A 17,996-nucleotide genomic window follows, 5' to 3' on the forward strand; every position below is an offset into this window, starting at 1 on the left:
ACAATGTGACCAGTGCTGTTGACAAAGAGGTCCCATGTATGGCAAGTAAAAGTCCAATGGAATTGGGTAATGTCCAGTTATCTTTCAGATAATCACAAAGGAGAGGAAAGGAATTAGAACAAGGTATTTAATGGGGTTCTGTATTAGTTTCATAGTTGTGTCATAACAAAGTAACATAAATTGTGTGGCCTAAAACAACAGAAATTTACTGTCTCACAGTTCTTGAGACTAAAAGTCTGAAACCAAGTTGTTAGCAGGACATATGGCCTCTGAAACATAGAGGGGAATATTTCCTTGCCTCTTCCCAGCTTCTGCTGTGTGGTTGGGAACCTTTGGTGTCCCTTCACCTGTGGCTCTCCCTCTCCAGTCTCTGCATTGTTATCACACAACAGTCTCCTTGTTGTCTCTGTATATTTACATGGCTCTCTTTTCATTAGGTCCCACCCTACTTTATTATGACTTCATCTGACTAATTATGTCTGCAAATGACCCTATTTCCAAATAAGGAAGAATGGGGTACTATAGTGATCAGAATCATGGGCTGGAGATGGAAGATGGCTAAAAAGAAAGTCAACCTCAGGAATGTCTAGCAATAGCTACCCGAGCCCTGGGCTCTAGGACGGGATTTAGTGGCAACACTCATATCACTGGACAAATTGGTATGAGCACTTAGAAACGGAGACAGCCTAACCTCAGTGGCGCAGTGGATAAAGCATCAACTTGGAATGCTGACGTTGCCAGTTTGAAACCCTGGGCTTGCCCAGTCAAGGCACACATCACAAGCAATCAATAAATAACTCAAGTGAAACATCTATGAGTTGATACTTCTCATTCCACCCCTCCCTCCTTTCTCTGTAAAATAAAAAGAAAAGAAAGAAAGAAAGAAACGGATACAAAACCTAGGAAACTGGAAATGAGTGGAAAGAAAACTCAGGTCCCTGGGTCCCCTACTTCCTAAGAAAAGATGTATATTTTTATTAGAGAGATAATCAGTCTTCTTAGCAGATTCAAAATCAGATGCAGAGTGAAAGAGGAATTATTTCAGTGAATGCAAATTAGCAACTTGTATAGCTTCATGTTTGACTTATAGATGTATTGGTAATATATGTATATCCAGAAATTAGTTTCAATTTGCATAATGCTTATAAAATTTTGAGATTTCACTATGTTAGTGTGATCTCTCTCAATGTCAGAATCAAAATGAATACAACTATTAAGTATTAATATAAACAGAACAAATAACTTTTCAGCTACTGGATTTAACTAGACCAGCTGATTGAGTCACCTTAACACTCTCTTGCATTTCCATTACAAAAGAAAACATTTTTTTCCCTTAAGCCTCAATTGATTATCAATTTCAGGAAAATCTGAGGGCTGTCATGCAAAAGGTCTGAGATGCACCCTGAAATCTGAGAGTATCTCGGGTCTGGGAGCACAATGCATCTCTGGAAATCGATGAGGACAGCCTGACACTGAACTGAGAATTATGAGGGGGTGGTTGGGAACCGCAATACTTGGGAAGCTGTCCAATGAAAAAGGAAGTGAGTCAGACCAGTGGGTCACTGCTTGAACAAATGTTCATCCGAACAAACAATCTGAGCTTGTGATGCAAATAAAGCAGACTTCTGAAGAGTAATTTGTATTTTCTCAGCATAGTAAGGATACAATATATCAGGACTTGGCACCAAATAAATTGTATACATATGACCAAAAATGTGCTAAGAACAAAGGTATATGAAAAAAAGTTTCATAATAAATAAAAATACTAAACACTTCTTCAAATCATGATGTGATGTTTACTTTTATGTGTCAATTTGGTTAGGCTATAGTGCCCAGGTGCAGGGTCAGACATCAAGTCTAGAGATTGTGTGTAACTATAGTTCTTAGATGTGACTAACATTTAAATGACTAGACTTTGAGAAAGCAGATTACATTTCAAAATGTGGGTGGGCCTTATCCAGTCAGTTGAAGGCCTTACAGGGAAAGACTGAAGTCCCTAAGGAGAAAGGAATTCTGCATCCAGACTGCTGATGTGAGTGGTCACATCTCTTCCTGGGTCCCTAGCCTGCCCTGCAGGTTTCAGACCTGCCAGCTCTGGTGGGCATGTGAGCTAATTTCTGAAAACTTATCTCTCCACCTTGTTTTCTCTAAATGCTATTACATCATCTATCTATCAGTCTTTCAGTCTATCTATCTATCTATCTATCTATCTATCTATCTATCTATCTATCATTTATCTATCTATCTAATCTATGTATTAACTTATCTCTTATAGATTCTGTTTTTCTGGAGAATCCTGACTAATACACATGAGCCATAAAGCTGGGATATATCCTTGTCCCACATTTAGTCCAGTGTTTTCAAAGGAATACTATTGCCTTGGGACAATTCTTTGTTGTGTGGGATTGTCCCATTTATTGAAGAATATTTAACATCCCTCTGTCCCTTTCTCCACTCAATACCACCAGTGGCTTATTCCCAAGCCATTATGACAAACAAAAAACACTGCCACACATCCCCAAGTACCAGGACCTGCCTGGTACTGGCCTCATTGAGAATCACTGACTCAGTGCAACCTACCATTTATAGATGAAGAAACTGATGTGATGAGAAATTTGATTATTTTCCACAGCAATTAGTGGCAAAATGGTAATGAGGACCCATGTTGCTGAATTCCCAGTGTAATACATTCTTTCCTCCTTTACAAATCTTATGAAATGAGCCTAGCTGTGTTTAACATCAAGTGTATAAAAGCCCTGAGCCTATTATATACATCGAGCATTTAGCGCATAAAATTTACAATTCTATCTTTCACATTTTTGAAGCATGGCAGCTAGGATCTAATCCCTTATTGTTTGGTTATCCCAGTGTCCTTGCTTTGAAAATAACGCTCTCCTTCTCTGATTTAGCCACGTGTTTCCAGTAAGATTTGTCTTGTTCTTAGTTGGACACCACGGCCCACGTCAGCCAATTAGATTCCTCCCCTGTTATTTTTCAAAATATGAACAAGAGAGTCAGCAGTTCCCTCTGGCAACCATGGAAACTATAGGACATGACACAGGGGTTGTTGGTGATTGTGTTTTCTGTTGAAACAGATGTTGTTGACAGCAAAAACAGTGAAGTCAAGACAGAGAGAGAAGCAGAAATGAGAAATTAAAAAAAGAGGTTCCAGCTAGGGTGTGGCTCCAGGTTCCAGTCGTTCTTGTGGCTGGGTGGCTTCCCCGCCCTCCTTCGAGGTTAGCCATTCATCCCTCCCTTTGACTATTTGACATGGTACCTTTTGAATAAATTCCCTTTTCTTTGGTCTAAACTAGTCTGGATTGTGTTTCAGTCACTAACAACTAAAATAATCTTTTCTTTTTACCAAAAAAAAAAAAAAAAAAAAAAAGACTCATAGAACTTTTTAAAATAATAATGCAATTCAGAAACACAGTAATAGTCACACCAAAGTTTGAAGGGAGGAGCTCACAATCCTCCCAGAAAAGGCAGTGATAGAGCTGTGTCACCAAGGTCATAAACTCTGGTAGAAATAAGGAGGCTGTGGGTGCAGTGAGGTTGAGAGTGTACCTCCATCATAATTTCCATCATCATTATCGCAATTAGCTAGAAATTTATTTTTTCTGAGATTTGGCTGATGTTTCCTTTTAGAAGTCTTCTCCTGTCACTGATACTCTTTTCTGAAATGCCATCCTCACCATAGATCTCCAATTCAAACAGAATTTCTGTAGCTTTCAGATACAGCATTTGGTGCAGCATCTTTAATTTCTTATGCACCCGCATGCAATGGTAACTGAGCCAGATTCCATGCGGAGTTTCTCACGGCGCAGGTGGTAGCTAGGGGCTTTGTATCTGGTAACATATAAGGTTCTTCTCATCCTTAACTCCCTTTTAGATTTCCACGTCAGGACTCTTGCTGCATCTTAAAGACTAACATTCTCCTTGGTTGATGGGCAGAAAGAAGAAATAAATATGAATAATGAGAAGAAAGCAGCTCCATTCTACAACCTGGTATTTAGTAGGAAAGAGCACATTTGAAGTTTAAAAAACTAGAGTTCCTTTATCTTTCCCTTTTCTCTGGTTTCCCTGAATCATGGACTCCCCGGAGAAACCTACAGCATGTGCACCATCCAGACAGCTCTGTGCTGGGAAATGTGTAGGAAGAATACTTAAGGACCACTTATGGTCCTCACACCGCTGAGACCCAGACTTACTCCTTTCCATCCCCTCTCACACATGGTCTTGGACACAAACATATATGTGTGCTTCCGGAAAAGGAAGTCTTATCAATTTTTTTCTTCTATAGTAACCATGTGTAACTCTTTCCCCAATTTCTCCATGGAAAGAAAACCAAACTTCACAAAAATATTAAGTAGAGTGCCAAGAGTCCTGTAGGTATAAGAGCCCCACCGTAGACTGCTACGTGCTCAGAAGACACAGTTCCATTTTATCCACCATTGCTGTGGCCTAGGTGGCATGAGATACAGACTAAAAATTGCCTGGAAGTGAAATTCGGTTTCAGATCTCAGTTGTCAGTTTGCTTTCCACTGCGATTCCATCGCCTTGATTTTCAACAGTGGCTTTCCCCATAACCACGTTTGTTCGCCACATTACCTGCACCTCCTTTCTTTCATTTGTGTCCCCCAAACTCTGACCTATTAACTAAGAGTTGACATCCTGTCTCTGAACCAGCACATCAGACGTCCCTGAGCCCAGTTACCATCTTGTTCATTCTGCAAACTCCTCCAAGCGCCGCCGAGGGAGCAGTGGCACCAGTGCAAACCGGCCGGTCCACATGCCCTACCTGCCAGGGGAGGCAGGATCTGCTTTGTTCACTCACCTCAAATTGAAGAGAAAATTTATAGTCGGAGTCTTTGGCCATATCCCTGATGTAGGCGTCAAAGTCATCCAGTTGAACCGGGCTTTGCCAAACACAAAGAAATATATGTTTTAAAAATCCTATTGATAGGTATTATTTAACACCGAACTTCTCAAACATGAACATTTTGTTTTTGAGAAAATGGAAGTTCTGCTCTCAGAGCACTCACTTCTTTTTGTTGTTGTTAAAGTTATCAGTCCTTAATGTATTATAATAAGAAAGCCATCTCTAATAAACTTCCTTGAGATGGGAGAAATCTCTAGATTTTCAATTGGCTCTTACTCTAGCAGTAAAATATGACATACATGCACGATCATATACATATATATGTTGTTTCTAGAACACTCTGGTTTATTGGGAATAACAAAGGCTTAGACCCGTTTGAGTTATGGTTTTGCTTTATTTACTGGGTGATCTTGGAGAACTTGCCTAATTCTTCTGAGATTCAACAGTCTCGTCTATAAAGTACTATTATTATATCACCTCTAAGGTTACACACAATACAGTAAAGAACCTTGTAAGTCTAAACAAGCTTTACAAGTATCAGGACTTGTGCTGTTAGCTCCACTGTTTCACCAGCACGGAGGCAGGACTGTGGGATGGAGCATATATCCAGAGAGCTCCCTGGGCCTTAGGCTCACTCTGAGAGAGCCACATTTAGAGGCTTTCATATCTACAAAATGATATGCAAGTTCAGAGGTATAATTAAAGAAGACACCTGAGCATATGTTTCCGCACCTGAAGCAAAAATTCTCATCTCTTTTCTTGCTTGATTTTTGAAATAAAGATTATGTTTAATTGCATAAAGTTTTCTGTAGCTGCTTACCTTTTCTAGCATCTACCTGTACCAACCTGCTCCCTGAGCTTCTGCAGCATGCTGAACTCTGTCGTCTAACCCAAGCCTGTCTACTCCATCACGTCCCACATGGTTGACCTTTCCTTTAGTCTTATTGCAAGTTCCTCAGCTATGTCGTCTACATATGGCCTTATAGCCTCCTAGTAGACACACAGTACTTAAGTTATTTGTTTAAAGTTGTTGATAAGCTAATATAAAATTTAATTTGTTTGAAGATTTTAGTATATTTTAAAAGGTATTATACCTCCCAGATAACACATGTAAACTTTAATGGTTTTTCTTAATAATAATATTAATGACTTATATACATAAAACACTATGGATCTAAAATATTTGCATATGTTATCTTGCTTGACTGATGGTTGAGGTAGAACATGACCAACATTACCTATGCCCAGATGAAAGAGTCAAGGTTAAGAGAATCAAGTGGTTAGTCCAAAGTCACTGGGCTACCGAGTGTAAAACCCTGGCTGGCACCCAGGGAGAATGATTCTCAGTTAAAAGCTTTCCCCTTTCAAAGTTGTCACCCTTCCAGAAAAATGGCGAAACATGGGAGCATCAATAGAGATGACAAGTCAGAGAAAATATGGGTTAGAACAAGGCAAAACAGAGAAAAGAAAGACAGAGGAAGAAACAGGAAAACGAAGTATGAACATCAAAGAGAAAAGAAGGATGGTAAAGAGGAGGAAAGGAAAGCTGGGAGGAAGCAGATATCAGTAGGACAAAGATTTAGAGAGGGAGGAGGAGCAGGCGAAGGAAAGCAGTGGTGGGATGGAGATGAATGCCACTGGGAAAGGGGAGGCAAGGGGGCCTCAGGGGGGCATCTGGAGTGAAAGAGAAAAGCTAGAGAAAGTGCATAGAAAGGTGGGGAGGGGGTGGAAAGCCCCTCAAGATATGGCTTTTAGAGAAGATAAGATTAAAGGGAAAATGAGAAGAGGGAATGAGGAAGTTGGTTAGAGGCAATGTTTTGGCTTGTGGGCTGTTTCCACCACTCCTAAACTATGCCCAAACTTCTCTCCACATCCTGCTTCTGCTTCTTCTCTTTGCCTGGGTTTTGGGAGGAGCAAGCCCTAATAGAGTCTCCCCTGAGAACCTGTCTCTTATCTGCTCTAGTCTATACCTCACTACCTCACTTAACAACCCCACTGTTAATTTGGGCAGTAAAGTCTTTCTGTTTCTGTCAAATCATACCTTCCAGGAGAGAGTTCCTTTCTTCCCTTCGGTGTGGTCTTGTCTCTCCTACATCACTTGATATATACCAATGAGATGCATACTGATTTGAAATCAATTTAGGAAAATATTATTCTGTTATTTATATGTGCCAAATTATTATGTCACTCAAGGCTAAATAGTAATATTTTTGCACCAACTTTTCTTTTGTATGATGTACTCTGTAAAGCCAGTAGCCACGGCCACCATCACAGCCGCCTGGCCCATGCAGGTTCTCATTAGATTCAGACATACAGAAATGAAACAATGGAGCCAAGAAGTGGTGGGTCATCATCTTTAATCCTAGCTTGCACCCGGTGGGCAAGTAGAAACACACACTGGGCTCCAAAACCTACTCATTCAGTGCTCACAAAGCTACTGACTTATTCGAGTTTCCTGGAATTAAAGGTTTCTAGCTCACCAGCCTTATTTACCTCTGTTCCCCATTTCCTTCCTTCTCCTTGAACAAACTCTGCACAAACTGGCTTCTTCAGCGTTCCTCCACCTTGGCTGCCTCTCCTCTCCTCCACGTGGCCTTACTCTGCTCTCCTCTCTGCTCTCTGCCCTCCTCCTAGAACGCAATCATTCTTCACCCGGAACAATGTGATCTCTCTTCTTTTTAAAACCTTTTGGTGCGAAAGCCCTCCCCCAACACACATTAATACAATCACGCCCATCCCAAGCAAGAAGGGCAACTAATATCATCACCTGGGCAATGGGCTTCCACGTGGGCAGCACCATCTTTAACAAAGTGAGCATAATATATTTTATCTGCCCAACATACTCCATGACTTTTTTCCCATTAGCACGATGCCAAAGATCTGGCTGGAGCTCCTAATTGCCTCATATTAATTTACCAATATTCGAGCCTAGGCAAGTATCAAAGATGAACTCTCTATTAAAGGGATGCTCTACTCTTCAAATGCACGGTTTAACTAAAGGCCTGGAGGTGATAAGCTAAGTAGGCTTTTGAAATCAACTGATGGTTAATTTTCACACATCAGAATCTTAATTCTTATAGTTTAACAGTTCAGTAGATAAGTGAAACTACAGACTAGCAAGAAAAATTGTCTTTTTCTATTATAGAGATTTCCTGAGGCAGTATTTCTCAAAGCATTTATTATAACATCAAATAAACGCCTTTCTTTGCAATAAGCACAGAACATCAATATGCAAAATGGTAAAGGTTTTTGTATAATTTTAATGGAGCTAAAAATTAAATTGTCTTTACAGATTTAGAATAATAGATTTCCTTCAGTAAGACTTTTATAATTCCTAAACCCATTCTTTCTCAGATTCCATATGGTGATAATATTTTTTAAATTGCTGACATGGTTTCTGTATTACACTTCCTTAGTAATCACTGCCATTATGTGTATTTTAATATGCATTTGCCTCTTTTTAAAAAAAAATTTTTTTTTTTTTTGTATTTTTCTGAAGCTGGAAATGGGGAGAGACAGTCAGACAGACTCCCGCATGCGCCCGACCGGGATCCACCCAGCACGCCCACCAGGAGGCGACGCTCTGCCCACCAGGGGGCGATGCTCTGCCCCTCTGGGGCATCGCTCTGCCGCGACCAGAGCCACTCTAGCGCCTGGGGCAGAGGCCAAGGAGCCATTCCCAGCGCCCGGGCCATCTTTGCTCCAATGGAGCCTTGGCTGCGGGAGGGGAAGAGAGAGACAGAGAGGAAGGAGGGGGGTGGTGGAGAAGCAAATGGGTGCTTCTCCTATGTGCCCTGGCCGGGAATCGAACCAGGGTCCCCCACACGCCAGGCTGACACTCTACCGCTGAGCCAACCAGCCAGGGCCAAAAAAATTTTTTTATAAGAGCTTATTTGAGCCAAAATGAGGACATATGCCTAGGAGCAAAATCTCCAATGCTTCTTGCCTTCTTTCTTAAGCATCACTTGCTTATATTTGAAGACAAGCAATCTTTTTAATTTGTGAAGTTAACATCATTATGAAGAACATTTTTATATAAGATATTTTAAAATTAAACAGTAAGAAAAATATACTGTATTATATATTCAAAACAGCTGAGAGACTAGACTTCAAGTTAGTTCACCACAAAAGGAAAATGATAATTCTGTGACCTGATGGAGCTGTTAGCTAAGGCTCTGGTGGCAATCACGTTGCAATATATACATGTCCTAAGTTCATGTATGTACTCTTTAAATTTACAGAATGTTTTATATCAATTATATATCAATAATAAGAACACTTACTTAGTCAGTTTTCTCTTCTTTAAACCATTTTTACTCCTGAGAATTAAAAAAAAAAAAGTCAAATTTATCTGGGCAAAAGAATTGATTAACACAATGATTAAAGTTGAAGAGTTTTAAATAATTATACCAGGCATCTAAATTTTATTTGATTTGCATTGAACATAGCTCAGGTTTGTTTAATTACTTTTTCTTAAATGAGAAAATAATAAAAATACTGTCAGATTCATTTTATAAAACTCTATTAGATTGCAGAAACATACCTATACTTTATATTTAATATTTGCCAAAAACAGAATTCAGGAAATATGTAATTTCTTCCTACTAGTGATTAAGTTGCTAAAGTATTTTTAAGATATATATAAGGATATCTGCTTCAATACTCCTAGTTCTACAGGCATGAATCAGAGGTTAAAAGTGAGAAATTATGGTGGGAAAGTGAATATGTTGGTGTCTTAATTGAAGACTAAAATAGCTGTTTTGGACATTTTTGTTGGGCATGTGAATTTGTGCTATCAGTGTTGGCCTATATCTTACATAATTCTACCATGACATTGTTCGTATTCAATCTTAAACTAGCTTTTAAGCTATTTGGAGAACTGAATCTATTACCTGCTTGTTCTTAATTCATTACTACAATAGTTTGTAAGCTCAAACACATGTGATATGAAGGTATGCTTTAGTTAATTACATTTCTAAGGGGGAATTGAGGGTAACAGTTTTCAACCAGCAAGTAAGATAACTGACCAAGTTAGCTAATGCTAAAATAGCATCTGCTGAAACAATTCAGATAGTATCTGTTGAAAACTCCATTATTGTATTTTAACGTCTTATGTAAATAATAAATGTGGATACATGATTGTGATATTTTTTATAAGTAATTTTCAAAAGTTTTTGAAAATTGATGGAAGCACCCAAACTTTCAGAATATAAACAGTCTATAGTAAATAACCAGGTTGATTTGAGTGAGTACTCTCACCTGCCTAAGTATTTATTTATAATGAGAATCCTGAGTGTTTGAATACCTCCATTACTAGAAAGGCTTTAGCACAAAAAAGCACTACTTCCTCTGGGCTTTCCCAGCACTTTACTCATGGAGTATTTCTTACATTGTCTGACTGTCAGTTTGTCAGTGTGACAGTCTGTCTGACTGCTAGAGCATCCTTTCCCTCAAAGCTGAGCACAGCTAATGGAACACATAGTGGGTGGTCAACAAATGCTTATTTGATGGAATTAAAACCAATATCTTTGCTATGTCACCCTGGCCGTTTTACTTAATGATTCATTTAAGAATTTGATACTAAATGTGGGCTCCTGAGGTTTCCTTGGGGAAATAAGAATTGCAGTTGGAGAACAAGTAAGGCAGGATAGAAATGTAGGCAAATATCCAAAAGGCAAGTGACATTTCTGGTTTCAGATAGTTTTTATTTCTTCCCAATTCTGAGTGAAGACAATCTATTCAACAATTCTTGTCCTATTTTTTTCTTGCTTATCCTCTCTTTATCTTCTATACTTTGGATTTAAAGGGAATGAACATTCTGTTCTTTACTTTGCCTCTCCGTCACCCCCTCAAAAATTTCACTGTAATATTGGGCAGAGCTGAATCATATAAGCACTTGGGAACCTAAAGAAATACCTCTTGAATAATTTTTACTCAGCTCTTGCAATGGTGATTTAGTGAACCTTAGGAATCCCACATTTACCTCGTGCAGCAGGAGCTGATTACTTTAGTGCTTTAAAAAGGCAGAATGTTAGCGCAGATAACTAGCATTTCTGGCCAAGTCAGAAGGCTGACAGCATATTTTTTTAATGGGAGTAAATTTAGAAAAAGAAAGCAACCTTTCCTAACCAAACAGACTTTAAGGGAAACTGGGAAGAAACAAATGTATATGGGAGGGTGACACTGAATAAATTCAGTGCTGAAATATTAAGCTGCTACTATTCAGCAGCTATGCATAAATCTGATTCATGGAGGACAGGCCCTTGTTTTTCTTTCAATCTTATTCATCGATGGAATGAACTTTAAACCAATATGAAAGTCTACCACATGTTTTATGTGATTTACTATCATACCCTTATCATAAGTGTGAGTCTTCATGATTTGTGTACAAGTTACATTGTTATGCTTAGATTTTGCTGAATTTCTATAGCTATCTTAAGGCATAGGACATGACAGGACTGAATTACAAGACTCCATAGCAATACTGATATTATTTTCCTACCTTTTAAGTTTCTGTGCCAATTCTAAGACTAAAGTCAGGGGAAATTCATTTTTTCTTTTTTTTTTCTTTTTTTTATTAAGTGGGAGGCAGAGAGACAGACTCCCACTAGCACCCCTACTGGGATCCACCCAGCAAGCCTGCAATGGGGTGATGCTCTGCCCATCTGGCAAAAGAGCCAACCTCAGTGCCTGGAGCCAACTTGCTTCTGCCATTCGAACCATGGCTGTGGAAAGGAGAGAGGGAGGGAGAGAGAGAGATAGAGAGAGAGAGAGAGAGAAAGAGAGAAGGAGGGGAGGGGTAGAGAAGCAGATGGTCACTTTTCCTGGGTGCCCTGACTGGGAATTGAACCTGGACTTCCACGCACCAGGCTGATGCTCTACTGCTGAACCAACTGGCCAGGTTAAAATGAACTTTTAAACATATAAGTTAAGGCTTTGCTCACAATTTTAACTCCAGCACATTATAAAGAAAGTGTGTGTGTGTGTGTGTGTGTGTGTGTGTGTGTGTGTGTATGTGTGTACAGGTTACAGTGAAATTTCAGGTGATGTTTGGGTTATTATCTTGTCATTACAGAAATTTTTGTGAATAACTGATAAATAACTACCATTAGACATATGATATCTATGCATATAGGATCAAGCACTTTTAAAAAATTTCCCCTTTTATTTACATTAGGTAAGGTTCAAAATCCTAAAGATTTAAAAAGCTAAGATGCAGCCTTTAGAAGTTCTTCACAGTATGACAGTCTTAGAAAGCCAGCCAGATTGGAATTCTTTGCAAAGAAAAATATAAAGCAACAATGGAGACATGGGGTTTATGATGGTTAAAAACAAAAACAACACTCTCCCCAAATTTGAGACATCCCCAGTTTCATAAGCACTACTTACTTTCTCATGAGCTAAATGGAAATTATCCACAAATCTTTAAAAATTGGTTTTAAGAGGGATGTCATTCTCTGAATAAAACATGCAATAACCATGAGCAAAACTGAGCATTTTAAAGCAAATGTTGCTTCATGTTACAGTGTCAACAGTTGAAGATTTAGAATGGGCTGATGAATACTTGAGTACATGGGGGTGAATACAGCAGTAAGGAAATAGAGAAATAACACTGAATCCAGGTCAAGCTAATCCAGATGGGATGGCTTTTCTTGAACAGGAAACACAATCTGAGATCACTAAAGTCAGAAATCCTGGCCCAATACAATTTCGGGACCAAGCCAGCTAAGTGCTGGTGTTGTGCACTGATTCTACTAGTATCCTGGGAAAAGATATGAGCAACACTATGAGAAATAGAATAGATTTCCACACGAACCTCTACACATATCAGGAAAATTTTAGAAAAGTAATAGGAACATCTCTTCTCACAAAGCTGGCAGTTTAGAGAAGCAGCTGGCAATGGAGTTTGGAGGGGGTGAGTTATTAGATAAAATGTAGCAAAGTAGGGAATTCAGGTGGCTTTCTGAGGACGGAGCTAAGCTAGGAGCAGGGACCATGAGTTTTGCTTCTTGTATACTTGGCATGGCACAAGCCTAGGGCTGAAAACAAAGGTTATGATCAGTATATTTCATTGGTTGATATGTGTGCAGTTTACTGAAAGTGACAAAGCATCAGCCTCTAAGTTTTGCCTTCTCTTCTGACGTGGAGGTAATCACTTACCACAGTAGGACTGTTCTAAAAACTACTGAACGGTTTTTACCTTGACTTGGATCTTATGTGATTTGATTAGTACTACAAATAATGGCTCTTGAAGGGGGGGTTTCTGCAATTTTATCTTGTGTTCATCTGAGGGACCTACTAAAGAAGATATAGGAATAAGCACAGGTCTGCCTGACATCAGCTTTAAATGACCAGTGGAAAATGAGAATATCAGGGAATTAAATAGAGGGATGAAAACAATATTATATACATCTTTCTTTCTTTTATTGTAATTGAAATCTGTGAAGGGTACCTTGAGGGTATTTGTTGCAAGTATTCTAATAATGAGTAAACAACTCCAAGATGATTAGATATTGAGTTAAAAGTAAATTTGCATTTTAAAGGACAAAATGGAATTTATGTGCACTTCTCATATCTGAAAACTATCTGATGTTAAATAGTTAAAAAGATTGTGTTGAGTTTACTAAAAACTGTTATTGAGAACAAACTTAGAATAACAGTGAATGAGTCTTCATCATCTAGTCATTCCTCGGACTTTAATATTTATACTTTGATGTCTGCCGTGTTACGAAAGTTTTCCCCTAGCCTCTCCTTTTAAAATACAAACTTTGATATTAACAGACTGTATTCTGAGGGAGTCCTTTTTTCTATTTCTTTCACTGAGACTTAAAGTTCTAAACTTTGCCAGCTGTATTTATTCCGTCCTCAGTGGAGCTGAAGGACATCTGACCAAGTGTCTTTTTGGATAACTAATGCTCCAGATTGCTTTTCATCTTTTCTTCTCTTGCCCCAAACATAAGCTATTTTTTTCCAGTCCATGAACTTTAAAAAATTTCTTTGTTCTGAGTCTTTCTCAGGTTGTCCACATTTCTGGATCTGTCTGTATGTCCATAATTTACTACCCAAACACCATGGCCTAATACTAAAAGGAAATAATTCTGTCAGTTTTCTGGGAAACCACTATTTTCTTTTTTTAAATAACTAGTCCTTCTAGATAGTTTAGTCTAAGGATTCAAGATGATTATGATTAATATTATTAATATTACTAATATTTTATAGAAATGAAAAGGATACTCTTCAAGATTTGATTATTAAAATAAATTAAAAGCCAAGGAAATAAGTATTTAAAGGAAGCCATTCTTTACAGTGGAAAAAATAGATTTCAGAGAGACCTGGGTTTGGAGCTTGAGTGTTCGGTATAGTATGATGCTAAGATAGTTCATCTTCTTAAGCCTTTGTTTCCATATGTCTAAGGTGGAGTGAAGACATCCTCTGCAAAGTTGTGGGGCAATTAAATAAGATATTTAAACAAAGAGGCTTGAATATGGTCTGTTGGCTCATATTCATTCTTTACAAAAACTTGGGCTCTGGCCAGGTATATCAGTGGTTAAGTGTCATCATCCTAGTACTCCAGGATTGAGAATGTGTTCCCTGGTCAAGGCGTATACAAGAATCTACCAATGAATGCATAATTAACTGGAATAACAAATTGATCTGTCTCTCTTTCTCCCTTTATTCCTCCTTTTTCTCTCTCTAAAACTAATCTATAAAACAAAACAAAGCAAAAAGCACAGCGGTTCTAAACATAGAGTACAGTCCTCTGGGTTTCTTTATCTTAATGTATTTCTTCCTTCTTGGAAATATGAAACTCTGAAATGAATACAGATGGCAGAGAAAATAGAAAGCATCACTTATAAAGATGAGAGGCCAATATATTGACTCAAGAAGGAACAAATGGCTAGTATAAATGAAAGAAAAGCATGCTAAGAACATCACAAGAAGAAAATTTAATTGGAAATGACTATTTTTAGAATCTTGGTACAATTCACTGCTTTTATCCATTTCAATGTATGATTAATAATTTTAGACGCTGCCGACACATAAAAGAATTTTTGCACTTTGTTTACTTTCTAAAAGCTAACTTTTAAAGACTGTGTTAGATAAATAGTAAAAATAAAATCACTTACCAAGGATTAATATAAAATGCCAAAAGATAATCAGTCCAAAGACATGAGGGGAGCAGGGTTAAGAAAGCAAATATACTCCTACGCCTGTGAGCATTAATAGATAACAGATGTAAAGATGAAACAGTGGTAAGAGTTAGTAATATAAATTATGAACAGATATCAGTACATTACTTACAGGAATCAAGTAAAATAAGCACGTTAACTATAATTAAATGTTATTTCATTCTGTGAAATTAAATCTGAGGGCTTAAGTGCTATAATATTGTCAAAAATCAGTTTCATTCACACACAGCCTCTTATTGTAATCAGATAGACATTTTTCAACTTATTCTGTGTTAATTAATCTGCTATTAGGTGATTACATTTTGCATTCAGCTAAATTAGGTGCTTAAATGCCTCATTAGTTAACTCGATTCTTATTCTTGGATATTACCTTTGCAGTGCCTAAGCCTATTTTAAGGATCCTGTAGAACATTTGGTAGCGAATAGCAGCATGTGGGAGGAAATATAAATGGTGTGTTTACTAGTACTGACCCTGGGGAAGACTCTAAGCTTTTGGGACACGTTCTTATAAAGCTGAATTTCTAGTACACTACTGTGTCTTTCTACATTATTCTTAGTTTAACTGACATACCATTCCTAAGAACTCTTAACACGGAGGTATGGCATGGCACTCACGTATCATTCGTTCAAGAAAAGTTAGCTCATCAATTGCCTAGTCTGTAAATCTTAACCAATACTCAACTGAATGGGAGCAAAATTATTTAGTTTCACTTTAGGTCTAATTAAAACTGTTGGTTTAAAATGCATGGTTTGAACCCAATTTCAGATATTCAAATCACTGGTAAAATAGAACATTCATTAATGCAGATTTTAAAATACCTATGGTTGCATCTATAGTTATTCTGAGAATTAGACGGAGAATACTGTCTCCTTGTTACTTTAGTTATTACAAATCTCAACTGAGATATTTATTCTCAGTCAGCCAGTAAATGCTGGTGCTGGCAAATCCATCTGCCAAGAGTTTCAAGAGAATGTTCTTGATTTCATGGAAGGAACTCTTTTGCCTCAGATCTCCCACAGTGGGTTTCCCATATCTATAAGCCGTGACTGGTTGTGTGGACAATACATAGGTCTCTTGAGTCACGAGTGTAAAAGAATCATTTCTTACATGGACCACTCGTTGCTCTGTGACTGGCTGGGCCTTTTTTTTTTTAAGGGTGGGGTAGGTGACAAATAAATATCAGTGAATTAGCCTCTTCATCTTGAAAAAGTGCTAATATATTTGAACAAACTTAGAAATGTTTCCTAACTCTTCATTGTCAAGGGTTTATGGGCTTTTTTTCTCTTCACATTTGGATTGATTATATCTGACTAGCAAAATTGCATTCAGGATAAAATTTTAAAATAGCACAAAAGCATCCTGTTTCAACAAGAATGGGCATCAAGACAATGCTCACAAAAATTAGAGGATATTCTAAAATGAATACGAAGCGATAACAAATCCTCTAATTTTTGTGAGCAGTATAGATAAGTGCCCACTCAGAGAAGTATAATTTATATTTTAAATAAAGTCCTCCCACTCTCATTGATTCCATAGAGTAAAATCTCCAGTCTCAGATATCTATTTCTTTAAGATTAATCATTTTGGGAGATAATATAAACAGGAAAAAAGATTGCTTACCAAGAATTAATATGAAATATATATATTTATTAAATGTGCTTTGTTGCTTGCACAAAGGCCAAACTACATCATGTAAGCAGTGATGACTTCATATTAAATGATTACTTATTAGCAGTTTTTTTGGGTATTGATTGCAATATATTGTTAATTCTCATATATCACACCATTAGGTATAAGGTCAATCACTTTACTCTCCTGATAATGCTGTCTTAATTCTCAAAATATCTTCTCCCTCTGGGTGTTTAATACTCAGAAATAAAGCAAAAAGATGCCATGTTTTCTGATGGAACTTTACTGGCTTTGATATTTACCTGTAAGTGTAAGAGTTGAGGGCCCTGGGCTATATACTTATACTTGATTTTTGAACAGAAGTGGTGGCTCGTGTCCCCAGGCACCGAAACATGAGTTTTAAATGGGGAAGCTGGTCTGTCTCGTCACGCCTTTTGCCATCTCTTGTTCAGTGTGACTCCTGCACTTAAGCCTTTCCTGGGCACAGTTATGGACTACTCACATAACAATTGATTTAGTCCTTTGTTTAATACAGTAAATACAGAACATACCATGACATTTTTGCTATTTCATAATTGTATTAAACTAATATATATCAATAACTCAGTGAAGATCTGACCTTTGAAAGTCCACCGTCAAAGTCATTATGAAAAGATAATCAGACAAAACCATTTATACCCCAGAGACAGTACAGTGAAGTTTGTAGGACACACAGCAGAGCTAAGCTGTCTGGAGGCTCATTCCAAAAGAACACTCACCAGTTGTACGGAAGTTTCCCGTCCCTCTCCAAGGACGCAAAGTTGACAAAAGTTCCCGCCCCACACTCCCTGTGTGAAAAGAGTCACAAAGTCAACGTTGCTGCTTGATGGAGCATTCTTTTATCGGCTTATCATTATAACAATTTTTTTTTAGAAAGCTAAAATAAGGTGATATCTCATTGTGGTTTTAATTTGCATTTCTCTAATGATTAGTGATGTTGAGCATTTTTTCATATGCCTATTGGCCATCTGTATGTCCTCTTTGGAGAAGTGTCTATTCATCTCTTTTGCCCATTTTTGGATTGGGTTGTTTGTCTTCCTGGTGTTGAGTTTTACAAGTTCTTTATAAATTTTGGTTATTAACCCCTTATCAGACGTATTGTCAAATATGTTCTCCCATTGTGTAGTTTGTCTTTTTATTCTGTTCTTGTTGTCTTTAGCTGTGCAAAAGCTTTTTAGTTTGATATAGTCCCATTTGTTTATCCTGTCTTTTATTTCACTTCCCCGTGGAGATAAATCAGCAAATATATTGCTCC

At 37.8% G+C, this 17,996-nt stretch overlaps 1 protein-coding gene across 3 annotated transcripts in view; it reads right to left on the reverse strand.

Moving 5' to 3' along the window:
- Nucleotides 1-17,996, reverse strand: part of PTPRO (protein tyrosine phosphatase receptor type O) — a 233,369-nt gene that overhangs the window by 23,811 nt on the left and 191,562 nt on the right. For 2 of the 3 annotated variants that reach the window (XM_066355204.1, XM_066355223.1), the window contains 4 exons: nucleotides 17,461-17,529; nucleotides 15,010-15,093; nucleotides 9,166-9,201; nucleotides 4,838-4,919 (listed from right to left, as the gene is read on the reverse strand). In XM_066355204.1, coding sequence (XP_066211301.1) covers nucleotides 4,838-4,919; nucleotides 9,166-9,201; nucleotides 15,010-15,093; nucleotides 17,461-17,529 — 271 coding nt within the window. The remainder of the gene's footprint in view (nucleotides 1-4,837; nucleotides 4,920-9,165; nucleotides 9,202-15,009; nucleotides 15,094-17,460; nucleotides 17,530-17,996) is intronic. The other variant, XM_066355214.1, reaches the window with a different exon arrangement.

This window comes from Saccopteryx leptura, chromosome 1, assembly GCF_036850995.1.
Source record: "Saccopteryx leptura isolate mSacLep1 chromosome 1, mSacLep1_pri_phased_curated, whole genome shotgun sequence".
Classification (NCBI taxonomy): Eukaryota; Metazoa; Chordata; class Mammalia; order Chiroptera; family Emballonuridae; genus Saccopteryx; species Saccopteryx leptura.